The sequence below is a fragment of the Cnephaeus nilssonii genome, assembly GCF_951640355.1.
Source record: "Cnephaeus nilssonii genome assembly, chromosome: 8".
NCBI classification, from domain to species: domain Eukaryota; kingdom Metazoa; phylum Chordata; class Mammalia; order Chiroptera; family Vespertilionidae; genus Cnephaeus; species Cnephaeus nilssonii.
This window is the reverse complement of record NC_137079.1, coordinates 28,489,704-28,505,761: the sequence shown is the minus strand read 5'-3', so window position 1 is coordinate 28,505,761 and position 16,058 is coordinate 28,489,704. Positions and strand designations below refer to the sequence as shown.

The following is a 16,058-nucleotide window of genomic DNA, read 5'->3' as shown; positions in this document are numbered from 1 at the left end:
TCCCAGACACAGCACCCAGCCTCTCTGGGGGGACAGGCTGAGGGCTGGGGCACAGACTCCTGGACAGCAGGGACTTATCCCTTATCCTGAGCCTTAGCTTCTTTGCCTGTGAAGCTGCATTTCCTGTTTCCACCTCTGAGAGCTTTGGGGGGATGCGTCACATCCACAAACACAACAAACAGCAGTTGTCCCTTTTCTCACAAGTCACATGGGGCACAGGGACTGGCCAAGTGTGAGTCACCAGGCCTCCCTCCAGGATGGCAGAGAGGAGCCTCTCATGACCATCAGGGGGCCCAGCTAATGGAGGGGCTGGAAACGAGGGGCTGTCTCGGTTCCCAAAGGTGGGGAGTGTCGACTGGAGAAATCGAAGCGGGTGCATCAGAGGGCAGAACGCTTGCAGAGTCTTAGAAGAAACAGGCAGAAAAGCCTGCCCCTGGGGGTCTTCTCTCTGCCTGGAGCCCCTCCTCATTGCCACCCGCTCTGCAAGGAGGGCACGCACCCCCGGCAGGGGCAGGAGAACCCAGGCAGGCCCGGAGCTCCTGCCCGTCTACACAGTCTGCAAGGGCTCCCTCGGTGGAGGCGCTGGATGACTAGAGAGCAGCCTTGGAGGCTCAGCCTGCGGGTGTGCAGTTGGCTGAGTGGGTGGGGTCTGCAACTTGACCCCTTGACGAAACTTCCCTGTAGGGTGCATAACCCGGGTAACTGTGCTGGGCTACCCCGGGCGGCTGGGGGCTGGACACCCGCAGACCTACCCGGTGCACGGGGAGCAGCCGGGGGCCGTGTCCGAGGAGGCCCGGCAGCACAGCCAGTGGCCGTTGAGGTAGGCGGAGGGGTGGTAGACGGTGAGGCGCTTCTGGTTGCACTGGCTCACTTTGGTGAGGATGTCGATCCAGGCCTTGGCCTCCACGCAGTTGTTGGCCTGGATGTATAGCGCCCGCTCTGGCTGGATGACCTGGAACATCTGGGGAGATGGACAGTGGGCTCGGGGGCCGCCCAGCAAGGACCAGGGGGTCATTATTGTAGATGCCTACATGCCCAGGGGCTGCAGTGAGAGGATCTGAAACCGACCCAGAGGCAGACAAGTGCAGTGGCTGCAGTGGGTGCCCTTGAACTTGAAAACAGAGCTGAAGCTGCCGCCCTGGGGGAGGCAGGCGCAGCAGGAGCCACGGTCAGCCTGGCCAAGGCACTTCCTCCCTGGGGCGTCGGGGTCTCCATTCGAAAGGCGGGAGTAGCACCACCTGCCTCGCCCATGGGGCCTCCTAAAGCTGACTGGGGCCTTTACACCGAAGGACTGGTTTCTTTAGGTCCCCTTGCTTTGTAAGCTGGGGTGGGATTCCCTGCAAGGCACATCAGAGCTCATGCTGCCCACCCTCCCGTCCTCATCCCAGCTCTGCCTCCATCCGAAAGGCCTCTCGCTCCCCCACTGGCCACCCTGGGGACTCCTCTTCCTCATTCAGGCAGGTGCTGCCTCCTCCCTGAGGCTTCTCAGAGCCTCCACTCCTTTCCTATTTATTATTCACTCAACAAACTGTCCTCGGTCCTGGGGACACAGTGAGGGCAGAGAGCGTCTGCCCTCGTGAGCTTCCAGCCAGCAGGATAAAATGAACACAAAGTGCAGGGGGCCGAGTGAGGGCAGCCCAACGGGCAGGTCAGTGTAAATGCTCAGAATAAACACTCCCCCAGAGGAGAGCAGCACGGTTAGGAGTTAGTTAAACTGAGAGGAGAAGGCAGGGATGGACAGTGTCCCGGGCGGCAGGGACAGCAGGTGCACAGGTCCTGGGGCAGCAGAGACCACAGGTGCAAGGTCCTGAGCATCAGGCAGGGCCGGGCGCTCCCGCAGGAGCAGGCCAGCTGCACAGAAGGGCGTTAAGGGGGAGGTGAGCAGGCCGAGCCCTGGGAGGCTCTCACACGGGACTTGTCAGAGGGCGTGAGGGAAGGCCAGGAGTCAGGATGCCACAGAAGGGGGACAGTGGCCTTTCCCAAGGGCTGGAGGACTTGAGTAGAAACAGGACGCTGACAGCCCAGTGTGTCTCCCACGAGCCGGGCCTCCTGAGAGGATGCACCAGAAACCAGGGCCTCCAGGATTCCCGACAGAACCCATGACCCGACCATGCCCAGCAACCACCTGACACACCCAAACCGAGGGATGTCCACAAAACTGGTCTGCATGCTTCAAAAATGCCAAGGCCACGAAACAGGGGTAAGGACTGAGGGATGTTCCAGAGACGCCAGAGAAATAACGGACCCTGTGGCTCTGGACTGCGTGCCAGCCCAGGGGAAAACAACAGCTATAGAGAACGTTACTGGGACAACTGGCAGAATTTAAATACGGGCTGTGGATTAGGGGTGCTAGTGCATCAGCTCGGGCATCCTGGCTTGGCTACCGTATGAGATTATAGAAATGACCTTGTGTTTAGGAAATGCACGGAAGTATTTACACGGTGCAGGAAAAAAATATGTACATCCTACATGGAGAGAGGAGGAGGGAGAATGAAGGAATATGCTCAGCAAATGGGACAAAACCAGTGACTCTGGGTTAGGGGACATGGGAAGTCTTTGTTCTAGTCTTACTTTTCTGGAAGTTCAAACTAGACCAAAATAAGACATTTCAAAGAAATTCCACAGGGTCCCAGAGCCTGCCCCTGGCGTCCTTTAACAGAGGGTCCCTGGGCCCCCGGGGACACCAGGGAGGCCATCGTCCTGCAGGTTCTCCTGCCCCAGCCGACAGGCAGGGCCAGCCAGGCTGCTGGGCTCCAAGGTCAGGCGCAAAGTCACGGCGCCTTGTAAACACCCAGGCAGGGCCCTGAGAGGAGAGGCAGGGGCGGCGGGTGAGAGTGGGCGAGGAGAGCGAAGCCCGGAAGAGCGCCTGCAAAGGCTGCACTCACGTTCTTCATCTTGAAGGACTCCTCCTCCAGTCTCTCCACGGCCAGGATGTTCTCGATGGGAATGCTGTAGAGGGGCTGGTCTCCTGCGGCGAGAGGGGTTAATGAGTGGCAGGCCCAGAGGTCGTGCTGGGTTAGGAGGGGTAGGTCTCCCCTCGTTAGGTGAGAAGGCTAAGAAACTGACAGGCCATAGGCACAGGGGGCCGAGGGCAGTGGTCAGAGGAGGCCTGGAAATGGGTCCTCTGTGTCCACAGAACAACAGAGCCTCGTGCCCTCGCTCCCAGCAACACCCAGGACTGTCTCCAGGAGCCACGTTCCCACGTTTTTATGGGGAGAGATTACTCTCTCACCATTCCATGACCTAAATCAGAGCCATTTCAGACCCAGGAGAACACAGCCAAAGTGGGATAAGACCCGTGAGACCCTGACTCCTACACCTGGCGGCACGGTGCCCGCCTGCGCCCCTCCCGCTCCCCACCGGGCCACCCCCATGGATGTCGCCCCTCCTTTCCTGTTTACAGAAACTGCTCACTTTGTGGGACACACCTTCTCTGCTTTCAGTTTCACTCCAGAAAAGCAGAGGGTAACCCCAATTGGGACTTAAACAAGGCCTGGTCCCTCGGAATAAAGGTATGTGAAAAGGAGGAAAAGGCGATTTTTTTCTTGTTACCTTTGCTTTTCTGGTAGGTAAATTCATGATTTGTCAAGCGGAACCACCTTTTCTTAAAATTCTTCATCCCAAAGCGTTTTCGTCCTTGTGCCCTCTTAATCATGAACCTGTTGTGAACAGGACAGCGGGTGGGGGGACGTCCCAGGGCTCGGGGTCAGGTTCCACGTGGCCCTCCCCGTCCTGCAGCCCAACGTCACGTCTGCAACATCAAAATAACTTGCCGCTTTCGTATCTGTGATACCAGGTGCAGACTGCGGATTTTCAGTATCTTCTAAACTTATTTCCAAGTGATAGATTTAAAAAATCAAAAGGCCAATGTCTCTACTTTAGAGAAGTTTAGCTCCCCCTGCTGGTGTTAACTGTAAATTACAAGTTGGTGAGGGCTGTGGGCTCCTCAGCCCTCCAGCAAAGCAGCCACCCCTCCCCACTTCGCACACTGAAATACTGGCAAGAGCTGCCAGAGAGCAGGCCCTGGCAGCAGCCTCAGAGGCACGAAGGTGCACTCTGGGGAGCACAGCCATGGGGGGCTGGGGAGCCTGCTTAGGTGCAATGCTTTAGTCTCCCGACAGACGCTTCAGGAATGAGGGGCTTGGGAGGGGAAGGTAAGGCCTGGAACTCAGGTGTGCATGAGCCAACTGTGCATGAGTCCCTGACTAGTCAGGGGTCATTCAGTCTCTCACTCCCCTTTCCTCCCAGGACGGGCATTTCTCCATTGCACATTCAGCGGAGAACAGGCACAGAGAAATGAAAGTAAACAACACCACGTTTGGACCTGCCCTGGGCTGGGGGGTTTAAAAGTGGTGGACAATGGCCCCAAAGGGTCTGTGCTGCCTCTGGCCTGGGAGACCCCCAGACCCGAGGGCAGATTTGCCCCACTTCACGGCCGAGGCAGACGGGGAGCGCCTGCCACCTGCATTCCTCCCGCCGGCCGTGGCTCCGCCAGCCTTACCCTTCCTTGAGCAGGATGGGCTGCTCCACGCTCTTGGGGTCCCTTCTCCCAGAGGAGGAGATCAAATCTAAGAACTGAAGTGGGAAAGAAACCGGATTATTAACAGGGGAAACGGCGTGCCTGAACACATTCATTCTTACGTATAAATGATGTCACGGATGCTTTGTGTCCCCTTCTGGCACCAGGAGAGGGAGGAGAACCCGGGGGGCAGGTGCCAGGGCAGAGGGCGCTTCTTGGAGAATCGTGGGGACACCGTGCTGGTCTCCACTGTGGCTAAGAAGCTTTCAGCCCCCACCTCGACTTCCCACTGGCTCTTCCCGGGAAGGTCTCACTGGACTTCAGGTAACACCTGGAGGTGACCGGGGAAGGCACCTCTCCTGGAGTCTGAAGCATTGCAGGCTCTCCTCCCTGGCCATCTTCATCCCCTTGTGGTTTTGCTCAGGCTGGGACTCCCTGATCAATTCAACTGCCCCATGGCCTGTCTGGATTCCTCCCATCCACCGGGCTCCTCTCCCTTCCTTCCCTTCTAGGTTATGGTTTTTATGATTTCTGAGCAGTAAATGTGTATAACTGCTTAGGATCTGGAAGAGTTTCCCCCAAGTATGCTATCCTTAACTCTGGGCCTGGGGTCCCGGGCCTCCATGACTCGCAGGCACCAGGAGCAGGTGGCTGGGACCGGGCAGGGCATGGGAGTTTGTGAGCCAAAAGGAGGAGAGAGTCTATGAAGGTATAATGCTCAGTCACTTAGAGATAGAATTTAGACGTAAAGATGACGAGGGCCCCCACACATCAGATTCCAAAGAAGAGCGGTGGGTGTAGGAGTCGCTTACAGCAGCCCTGTGGTGAGGACGGGCACACGATACCGCGAATAGACCAAACCGTCCGAAACATTTCAAATGGCGAATGGTCGCTTTTATGGTACTCAAATTTAAACTCAATTTTTTTAAAGAGCAACTCTGTTTCTTAGCAACAACATATAATCAGGGTGGGGTAAGTCTATGTTAATTGATGTTGGTACTTACATTTTTTACAGCATCAGCATATTTCTGCTCATTGAAGAATTCGTAAAATGCAGCCATGTAGGATTCCTTAAAGCTGGCCTAAAAGGAAGCAGGTCACTTAACAAAGGCCTACAGGTCTCCTGGCTCATGGCCCAACTCTGAAGACTCTAGAGGCATAGACTGCAGCAAGCCTGTTACAGTAACTAAACGGAGGGAAGATGCTAGGACCGCTGGGGTGGGGGTGGGGGTGGGGGGAGGTAGGTGCTGCCCTAGAAGTTTAGCCCAGGTACTTAAATCAGACCTTAAATCACAGAAGCATGCTAAAACGTTCCCAAGAGACGAATTCCACTTAAGTGGTGTTTTAAGAGCTAACTCTATGGCTCAACCCCCTTTGACGTGTGGTCACTGACATCTGGGTTCCAGGTCTATGAAGTGTACCCAGGCATGGTCGCTGGGATGGAGCCTCGCCTGTGACCGAGGGGCATGAACAGGAGTCGGGGCAAAGCGCAGTCACTCAGAAGGGGCCTGCGAACAACCGTTCCCGTGCCCCACCCCATTTGGCACTGCTTTCATAGGTAGGTCACTTGGCTATTTCTGGATGTGAAAACGAGGTGGGTTTTGTGCAGACCCTGACCGGCAGGCGCCTGTTTATCTGAACTTCCAGCCAACAGAAACTGGGGCTGGTAATGGAGGGAAGCGATCAGTGCACCTTTTACTTTACTCTGATTCAGAGAGAGCCAAGCATTGGCCCCAAAGCTGCACTGAGGAGACTCGGTCTCGGAACCCATACACAGGAGCAGGCCTGCTAGCCGTCCCACAGGTGACAATAACGTACCGCCTGCCATCCTGATTTCCCCTCAGAAAGCCACGTTTCACAGCCCTGCAGTGCAGAGGCGCTTGGCCAGGGCTGGAATTCTACCTCCTGAGCTGGTGGGGGAGGATGCCTGGCTGGTTCTATTGTTCTTTATCCTTATAAATGCATTAAACACACACTCGTTTGTGTTTAAAAAAAAAAAAAAGATGATTAAAAGACATCACTTACGGACTTTGACTTGGATAAGCTGCCAAGAGTCTGAATAGTCTTTGAGATAAGCGTCAGCGTCCTAGACGTCTGTGGGTCCTGCCAGACGGGAGAGAGAAATGCGAGTTTCGCTTCAGTTTTACAGAAATGTCTGTGGTTGAGCCCAGAATTGCACAGCCAGCAAAATGAGTGACATCCCTATAAGCTACATGTTGTCTGTGAGTGAACAGTAAACACACAAACACTGGATTCGGAGAAGTTCACCTGGACCCTTCTACTCTGTGGTCTGGGAGCTGCTAAAAATGCAGGCTCTCCAGACCCAGACCCCGGCACTTCCACAAAGCCTGGATGGCTCTCCAATGGCCACGTGTGAAAAGAGCTGCTGGATATCAGCGCTCTGGACCCTACGGCACACTTAGTTGGGAGCATCTTGAACTCAGCGGTGTCCCTGTCCGGTTACCATGCCCAGTTCTGTGACTCCCAGCTCACCTCTCTTACCTTCACGTGGTTTGTAAGTTTAACTTAGAACCAACAAAACCAGGAATGGGCCCATCACCCTGGACTTTCCACCAAACACTGCCCACGCCTGGCACTTTCTTTGCTGATGCATCACTAACATCAGCTCCGTGAAAGCCCAGAGCCTGGCACATATGGGTGCTCAATTAATGTCTGGTGCTGGATTGAATAAATGGCTGAATATACACAAGATGATAAATAGTCAATTTTTCCCATGGGGAGAGGAGAACATAACAGCAGTCGGCAGCTAAAACCTGGTCACAACATCCATGTTTTAACCGATGCAACTTAGGAACGTCGCTAAAGTCCTTGTAGATGAAGGAGGCAAGGGCATGTGGCGTGTTCACAACCCCACTACCACGGGGGGTCTCTCCCACCTCCATAGGCCTGGCCAAGAGTCTGGCGTGGGCCCACCGGCACCTGCTGGTGCAGGAAGGCTGGATCCCAGCTTGCAGGGCTGGTGCTCACTTACTGTGTGGTGAGGCGTGAGCTGGAAGAGGTTGGGGGACAGGATGGCAGGCGCAAAGAACCTCAGGAAAATGAAGCTGCTCACCGCCGTGTACCTCACGTCCAGGTCATCTGTAGCCAGGACACAGAGAGCCAGCTCAACAGGCTTTCTACAGATCACAGCAGTGGACCGGGGCCAGGGGCTGCACCCCAGAGCCCCTGCTCCACCCAGGGTCCCCCGGAGGCAGAGGTGCTGGCCCGCAGCTCTCCTGGACCCACTGCCTCTCTCCTTCCCTGTCTCTCTCCCTCTCTATCTCTGTCTCTCCCTCTCTCTCTCCTTCACTGTTATTAATAACACCGTCTGGCAGTTGGGCTGTAACAGACACGACCCGCTCACCAGGCCCTAGTGGCCTTACAGGGGGACGGCTCATTATTGGGCGGGTTACTCACATCGGGGATGGGAGGATAAGGTCTGTTCATTATTTATTTACTTCCTTCCATCTTATCCCAAAGAGGACCAGAGGCTTAGTGTGCTTGGTAAGTGCCCGTCCCCGACACAGGATGCTTTTTGGCCCTAGAAGGAGCCCGAGCTCTGAGAGCAGCAGGTCCTGGCCGGGCTCAGCTATGGAAGCTGAGCTGCCCCAGCAGGTGGAGGGAAGGGACTGGGTTCACCTAGGGACCTTCTGTCTGGGCACAGAGACTGCTCTGGGGGCGTGGAGGCTGAGGTTTCAGCGGTCCCCAAGGCAACAGGTCATGCCTGGGCTGACTCATGGGCTCCCAGGGATGGATGAAGTGAGTTAGGGATGGTGCTCACTGGACCAGGCCGGGGCCAGGTACCAAGTGGCCCCGCCCTCAGCCTCCCAAGACCTGGTCTGAGCTGGCGAGTGCCCTGCACCCAGGTCCTTGATTAACGTGACCCACAGGGCTAGATGCCATGGTAGCTCTGGGTGCCTCCCCAAGGAATCAGCATGATTAAAAAGAGGGGGCTCATCCCTGGGGCCCTTCCAGTCCCAGTTCCCCAAAGGGCTCATCCTGTCTTTCTTAGAAATATAGCCAGGCAGAGTTAGGTGACACAGAGCACCAAGTAGTGACATAGTAAAGTAAGAAACTGCCCAAGGACCCGGACGGGCGGCTTCCTGGCTGCATAAACCAGACCCAGGCAAGTAGACACTGTCCCATTGGACGAAATAAACCACTGGACGAAACTCGGCTTATTGCCTGGTGTGGGGCCAGAGCTCCAGCTCACCCAGGGACAGACGCAGGCGGGGACCAGGGAGCTCTGCCCGCAGACATGAATGGGAAGGGATGCATGCTGACATCTGAGCCTGGCCCAGCGGCTCTGTTAGAACCCTTTATGGGGCTCTGCAACGCCCCTTCTGTGCTTTGAGGCGTCTGCAGAGGAAGGGAGCCACCTAGGGAGGGCTGTGGATGTTTCCTGCTGGCTTAGCGTCTCCAGAGCACTCACCCTGGAAGCGCTTGGCAGCCGCCTCTCGGAGGGAAAAGAAAATGTCACACATGACCGTCGGGCAGCTCACCCCCGACTTGGTGATGACGTTGAAGATTCGGTCGACGTACTGCCGCAGGTTCTCCTGCAATGAGATGTGGGTGGGACACCCCAACAGTGCTCATGTGAACCCGACTCTTTCCCAGGCTGCATGGAGCCCCTCAACCACATGGGGAGGGAGCGCGTCCAGAGGTCGGGGAGCAGCCCAGAGCAGCCTCGGGGGGCTGTGGCAGCAAAAGGTGCAATTCCCATCATGGTTGTTTGTTTGTTTTAAAAAAAAAACCTCTTAAACTACTTACTGACTAGTTATAATATAATTCATATAGTGCAAATAATAGGGGTTCTGGGGTGCGGGGAAAGCCACACTGCATCCCCTCCTCCGTGCCTGACCTCATTAACTAAATACAGAGTCAAATTCACTGAAGTGTAAGTTCCGGAAGGCGAAAACCCTGTCTCTCTTTTTTTTTTTTTAAAGGCACGACAAAGACATTGCCTGATCTGGATGAAGAAATCATAAAAGACTAAAACATTTAGGGTGAAATGTCAAAATTAGGGAGTTTTGCTGTTTTAAGAAACAGCTCTGGGAACAGCCTGGGGTGGTAGGTTTGGGACCTGTGTTTGTTGAGGGCTGGGGAGACTGAGGCTGGCGAGGCCACCCCATGCAGGGGTGCAGGGGGCGGGGGCAGGGGGAGGGCTCCTGGCTATCCCAGGAAGGGAAGGGGCAGGAGCTGAGTGGCAGGCCACAGAGTGGTGCTCCTCAGCAGGAAGGAACTCAAGAGCAAAGAAAGACAGTGGCCAATCGCCGCCCGGGACTGGTCACCTCACAGCAGGTGAAGTCAGCATCCGCCCTCAGGCTCCTGTGTGTGCCCTTGCAAAGCACACCCTGCCCCACCCGACAGAGAGTGTCCGAGGTGGCCACGCTCCCAACATCCTCAAGACAGGCGACTGGCTCTGGAAAGTGTTGGTGAACAAGCCAGAGCCCCTTACCATGTTGTTTTCAAGGTTTTCACCATCTTTCAGCTTCACAGGGTCGATTTCGCAGGGTTTGTGGCTCTGGCATATCTGCAAAGAGCATTTGCGACCAGGAGTGAGCGAGACAGACCCCAGGAGCTCAGGGAGGTGGGGCGCAGCAGTATCAGCTCAGGGACGGATGCCCTGAGCCTTGTTCAGAACACAGATGCCCACAGCGAGCCCCCCGCCGGCCAGGGGAGGGGAACAGTGGCCGAAGACTGGGCAGCGGGCAGCGTGTGAGGCCAGAGTCCCAGGGGCACGGGACTTCCTTGAGGATGGTTCTGCATTATCTCCCGTGGAATCCGGCGCCATAAAGCTTCACAACGTTTCACTTCAAAGTGCTGCCAGGAAACCACACAGAGGCTCAGCCAGAATGCGATCTTAATTTGTCTCGCACGCACAGGGCCTGTTTTTTATGAGACCGCCCAGGTGCCCGTGAAGGGCTCAGGTAAGAAACGCCGAGTCATCTGGAAAGGAAGCGTGTGGCTCCTTTAAGGTGTCGGACAGCTACGAGGAGCCGGGGCAGGGCCGCCACAGCTGCAGGGGGCTCCAGAGAAAACCCCGGGCCCTGCGAGTTCGGGGAGCCAGCACCTGTGGGGAGAGGTGCCCTCTCCTGCAGGGCCTTCTGTCTTCAGAATAGTGGGTTTTCTTAAGTAGTTTTTTAATTTGAGAAAATGAGGACGATTCTGAAATACACACAGAAGGTGTGTGGTGAGGCTGGGAGCGAAGCTGACATGAAAGTGACAGCTGTTTGTTCACATTGCATTCCCTGTGTGTCTGTCTGTCTGTCTTTCACACAGACATGTGGGTTCCTGGGGAAATCTTTCCCATGCACCCCCATAGCACTGGGCCCTTGGGGACCCCGACCCACCTCCTCGATGGTGGGCTTCAGGGTGACGTGCAGGTAGTGCATCCCCGCCAGCTTCATCGTCTCGTCAATGCACTTGGATGTCAACGAGTTTCCTCGGAAAATGGTGTTGGGGTCCCTGGAAAACAGCATGAGGGTGACTTCTCTCTCCTCAGTGAGTGAGGTGGAGGAGAAGCAGAACTATTCTGGAGCGCCCGTCCTCAGAGGCAGGCACACGCTCGCCCTGGGGAGTCTGCTATCGGGGGTTTTAGAAGGAGCCCGAGACCAGACCGGATGTTTCACAGCAGGGGGCCTGGCCGGCCAGCCTGTGTAACAAGTCAGCAACATGCCTCCTGCCATCAACCATCCAAAGGAACAGGAGCTGGCGCTGCCTCCCCTCCCTGAGGCTTGTTTTATACAAACGAACCAACGGATGCTTCTAAGGACCAAACCCGGGGTCAGCACAGGAGATCTGGCAGGAAAGGGGCGGGATAGGCTGTGCTTTCTCTACCCTCTTTCAACCAGGGCGTCTGGATGTTTCTGCACTGAGGGACCCGGGGCATGTAGAACCCTCTCCACTAGGGGGAGCAGGTCCTGGCAGATACAGCGACCCAGGCCTCGTAGGTGGGCTTAGCTGGACTGAGCCTGTTCCTGAGGCAACCGGTGCCACGTTCACCCCCTTCTTGCACACGCACCTCGAGATTTCCAGGAGAAAAGGTGCATTTTTAAAGACAGTAAGTGTCACTCTGAAAGAAAACCTGAATCTATGGTTTCCTTATCTGCCCCATCCTGTGTTGTAACATGTTTTGAAGGAGACTTCTGCTGCCCGGCCCCCCAACTTTGCCCAGCTCCAGCCCCAGCCCCAGCCCCAGCCCCAGCCCATCACCAGGCCAGACCCCTGGGAAATGAGGGGTCCCGGGCAGAGGCCGCAGTGGCACTCACTGCGTCCTCCGGACCTCGGCGTTGGCGATGGCGCTGATGAAGGGCACCACCCGGCCATAGTGCAGGAAGAGTCGCACCAGCGGGATGGCCGCCTCCTGCTTTTCTCTGCACACCTCGCCCAGGATGTGAGCCGTGGACGCCGAGACGGGCTGCGCAGGGACACAGCGTGACCCCAGGGCAGCTTCCAGGCCCCCCACGACACCCCCTCACCAAGCAAAGGGAGACTCAGGTGTTCCTGCGCACAAAACAGGCCCAGAGGGGCCAGGCTGCAGGGAAGTCACCAACAGGGACCAGGCAGCCCAGGTGCGGGCCTCAGGTGGTCAGGGCCTGGCCGGGGGCAGGGGGGAAGGGGGGAGGAGAGCTGACAGGTGTAGGGGGCGGCCAGGGAACCAGGGAGTGGAAAGGGGCTGGTCTGGGCAGGTGGGGAGGCAGAGCTGGGCAGGGGCCAGAGAGGGAGTGGGTCTGGGTAAGGAGGGCCAGGCAGTGGCAGCAGGGGATTAGTGACGGGGCGGGCAGAGGGCGGGGGGAGGGGGGCTGTGGTTACAGGTTACAGGAGTACCTCCACGTCCGCAGACTTCAGCAGCAGGTCCCGCAGTGGGCTGTAGTAGTCGGAGGAGAAGACGTGGTCTTCTGTGTAAACCACGTTCAGCCGCAGGGATCCCAGGTCCCCAGGCTTCAGGCTCTTACTGCCGTTGTCTCGGGGCTGCAGGAAGTACCTGGGCGCAGGACACAGGACAGGTGGCGTGAGGCCGCAGCACCTCCCAGAGCTGGTCCCCCGTCAAGGCCGGGCTCTGTGTCAGGGTCTGAGGCAGGAGGGGCTCAGGGGGATTCTGTAGGACACCCCCTGCTGGGTCCCTGCACCCGGGGCATCCCCCTAGGGATGTTTCCTATCAGGGCTGACGACACAGAGCCACAGACAGAGATCATGATGGGAAAGGGGAAGGGTGGGAAGAAAGGAGAGGATGAGGAGGGGACGGAGTGTAGTGGTTAAGGGAAATTCTGCAGTAAAATAATTATCTGTGAAGACGAACACGACAGTGGCTAGCAATAAGCAGAGCAAAACTGAAAGGATTCTAAGAAACGTGGCGGAGCTTTCACCACGAGGGGGGTGGTGAGCTCGTGCTGGCGGGCGGGCAGGCCACTGCGCACACGGCCGCTTTAGCGGTGCTTCCTCCCAGGCTTCTCTTCTCCTGGGTCCTACCCTGTGCGGCGCTGCGGGAACCCTGCCTGCTCTGAGTTTCCTGGCCTGGCAGTGAGAGATGCGATGTGGGTAGAGCTCCCATTGGGTGCCAGGCGAGTGCCACATCCGTGGTTTCAAGGCTGGGGATGCTCAGCTAAGCATGCCTCCTGGCAGAAACCAGAGCCCAGCTGGGGCTGTGCTGGGGCTGTCCTCGTGGAATTAAAGACAGGAACTCCTGGCCAGTGTGGCTCAGTGGTTGAGCACTGACCTATGAACCAGGAGGTCATGGTTTGATTCCCAGTCAGGCACATGCCTGGGTTACAGGCTTGATCCCCAGTAGGGGGCATGCAGGAGGCAGCTGATCAATGATTCTCATCACTGATGTTTCTATCTCTCCCTCCCCCTTCTCTGAAATCAATATATATATATATACATATATATATATATATATGTGTGTATATATATATATATATATATATATATATATATATATACTAGAGACCCGGTGCACGAAATTCGTGCATGGGGTGTGTGGTGTGTGTGTGTGTGTGTGTGTCCTTCAGCCCAGCCTGCACCCTCTCCAATCTGGGAACCCTCGAGGGATGGCCGATTGCCCGTTTAGGCCCGATCCCAGATCGGGCCTTAACGGGCAGTCGGACATCCCTCTCACAATCCAGGACTGCTGGCTCCCACTGCTTTCCTGCCTGCCTGCCTGCCTGCCTGCCTGCCTGATTGCCCCTAACCGCTTCTGCGTGCCAGCCTGATCGCCCCCTAACCACTCCCCTGTCAGCCTGATCGACACCTAACTGCCCTCCCCTGCCGGCCTGGTCCCCCCCAACTGCCCTCCCCTGCAGGCCTGGTCCCCCTCAACTGCTCTCCCCTGCAGGCCTGGTCCCCCCCAACTGTCCTCCCCTGCAGGCCTGGTCCCCCCCAACTGCCCTCCCCTGCAGGCCTGGTCCCCCCCAACTGTCCTCCCCTGCCGGCCTGGTCCCCCCCAACTGCCCTCCCCTGCAGGCCTGGTCCCCCTCAACTGCTCTCCCCTGCAGGCCTGGTCCCCCCCAACTGTCCTCCCCTGCAGGCCTGGTCCCCCCCAACTGCCCTCCCCTGCAGGCCTGGTCCCCCCCAACTGCCCTCCCCTGCAGGCCTGCTCCCTCCCAACTGCCCTCCCCTGCAGGCCTGGTCCCCCCCAATTGCCCTCCTCTGCTGGCCCAGTTACCCCTAACTGCTCTCCCCTGAAGGCCTGATCACCCCCAACTGCCCTCCCCTGCTGGCCTGATTGCCTACAACTGCCCTCCCCTGCCAGCCATCTTGTGTGTTGGATTGATGGTCAATTTGCATATTACTCTTTTATTAGATAGGAGGATATATATTTAAATACAGGAACTCCATAGTCTCCTGATGATAAGAAACTGCCACTGGGCACAACACAAAAATCCACGCACATGATGCGTCTAGATGTGCATGTCATGTGACATGTGGCTGGTGGTGTGAGATGTGTGTCATATGACATGATGTGTGCTGTGTGACCCACACCTCCTCCCCATCTTGTGTGTCATTCAAGGAGATGTGTGAAACGAGAGCCATAGTGTCTGCGGCTTCACTGTGATGATGTGCACTGTGATAGGATATGATTTACGAACCAAACATGGAATAAAACAAAGGCATGTTCCTTATGCCAAAATACAAAATAGCCCAGAGAAATGAGGAATAAAGAGACGGGAAGCGAAATCTCAGTCTTCGGGGTGACACGAGTGAGGGCTGAGGCCAAGCGGGGACCCTCACTTAGACGCACAGACTGCAATGGAGATTCACCTGAACCTGCAGCACCCTGCACACTTTCCTCGCCCTGTGACACTTCTGACGACAGGCAGAGGTCATGACTGCTGCCACAGGGCAGAGCGGGCACGATGGCGCTCCCAGGCGTGCCCTTCGCCTGCCCGCAGTGAGCAGACCCAAGAGGCTTGATGCCCCGCCCTCTGTGTTAGGCTCTCAGCCACCACTGGTGGTGTCAGGGTGATCCCCTGCAGTTTCCCACCTGAACCTGTCACAGCGCTGGAGCTAGTTAGGACTTGGCAGCACGAGAGTAGGTGGCCAGAGAGGAAGCTGACGTGTGCATTTCGTTTGGGCTGTAAACACGCAGCTTTGTGCCCCTTGACTGGTTAACTCTGTCCCTCCGCCCGCAGCCCGGGACGGCAGACAGGCACACGCCACCTTACCATGCTTCGTAGGAGCTGGACTGCCGCAGCACTTTCAGCGGAATCCTTAGTTCTCCCAGAAACTCGTCCCCAAATTTCAAGTTGCTGGCGTTCCAGAGGTCAACCCTGAAAAACAACGGTCGGTCGGCATACGGATGCTCCTGGAGAACACAGAGGAGGAGGCACAGAGGCTGCCGCGAGCGTCCTTTCTCTCTCCGCAGTAGGGTGGGGGCACGGCGGAGCCTCCAGTTCCACCAAGTCAGCCTCTGTGGGATCTACACTGACTGAGGACATTTAAGACGTGAGGTCAGACAGGACCCGGCTTTGGCGTGGAGATGTGCATTTCCCGGCTGCCAGGACCGAGAGGAGGTAGAGGCAGAGCCTCAGGCAGGTCGGGTGAGCTGCCTCCTGTGTTTGTAACAGGAGGGAACTGCTGTGTCCTGAAGCCAGGAGTGCCCCTGCCTTTACCTGGGAGAGGTCCCAGTGTCGCAGGACCTGCCCTCCAGGCTGGGCAGTGTCTCAGACACAGCAGGAGCAGCAGCGGGTGGCCTCAGTCTGCGGGCTCAGCACAGTGGAGGGAATAAATGAAATCTAGCTCTGCTCAGGCTACTGCAGAGAAGGTGCCCCGGGGGACTGGCCAGGCTGCCCAATCAGCAGCCAGGATGCCCCCTACTTTCCCGACTGGAAAGAAAAGCCGGGTCTGACTCCTCCTTCTCTACTTGCACTCAGAACCCTGCACCCACGATCCCTCCAACCTACCGATCCCTCTGACCTACCGATCCCTCCGACCTACCGATCCCTCCGACCTACCGGTGTGACCTATGCCCGAGGGGCCCGTCACTGCCGGCTGCAAGCTCAGCACAAGGTACCATCTTTGAGAAACATCCACACTC

At 56.9% G+C, this 16,058-nt stretch overlaps 1 protein-coding gene across 2 annotated transcripts in view; it reads right to left on the bottom strand.

The window, feature by feature from the left end:
• Nucleotides 1-16,058, bottom strand: part of RASA3 (RAS p21 protein activator 3) — a 115,923-nt gene that overhangs the window by 5,984 nt on the left and 93,881 nt on the right. Inside the window, exons 9-21 of one of the 2 annotated variants that reach the window (XM_079778739.1) lie at nt 15,187-15,291; nt 12,350-12,506; nt 11,791-11,939; nt 10,873-10,987; nt 9,978-10,052; nt 8,952-9,075; nt 7,512-7,618; nt 6,545-6,622; nt 5,524-5,601; nt 4,502-4,575; nt 3,553-3,659; nt 2,886-2,968; nt 753-961 (exon numbers count right to left, since the gene is read on the bottom strand). In XM_079778739.1, the coding sequence (XP_079634865.1) occupies nt 753-961; nt 2,886-2,968; nt 3,553-3,659; nt 4,502-4,575; nt 5,524-5,601; nt 6,545-6,622; nt 7,512-7,618; nt 8,952-9,075; nt 9,978-10,052; nt 10,873-10,987; nt 11,791-11,939; nt 12,350-12,506; nt 15,187-15,291 (1,461 nt within the window). Of the gene's footprint in view, nt 1-752; nt 962-2,885; nt 2,969-3,552; nt 3,660-4,501; nt 4,576-5,523; nt 5,602-6,544; nt 6,623-7,511; nt 7,619-8,951; nt 9,076-9,977; nt 10,053-10,872; nt 10,988-11,790; nt 11,940-12,349; nt 12,507-15,186; nt 15,292-16,058 lie in introns of those variants that run through there. The other variant, XM_079778740.1, reaches the window with a different exon arrangement.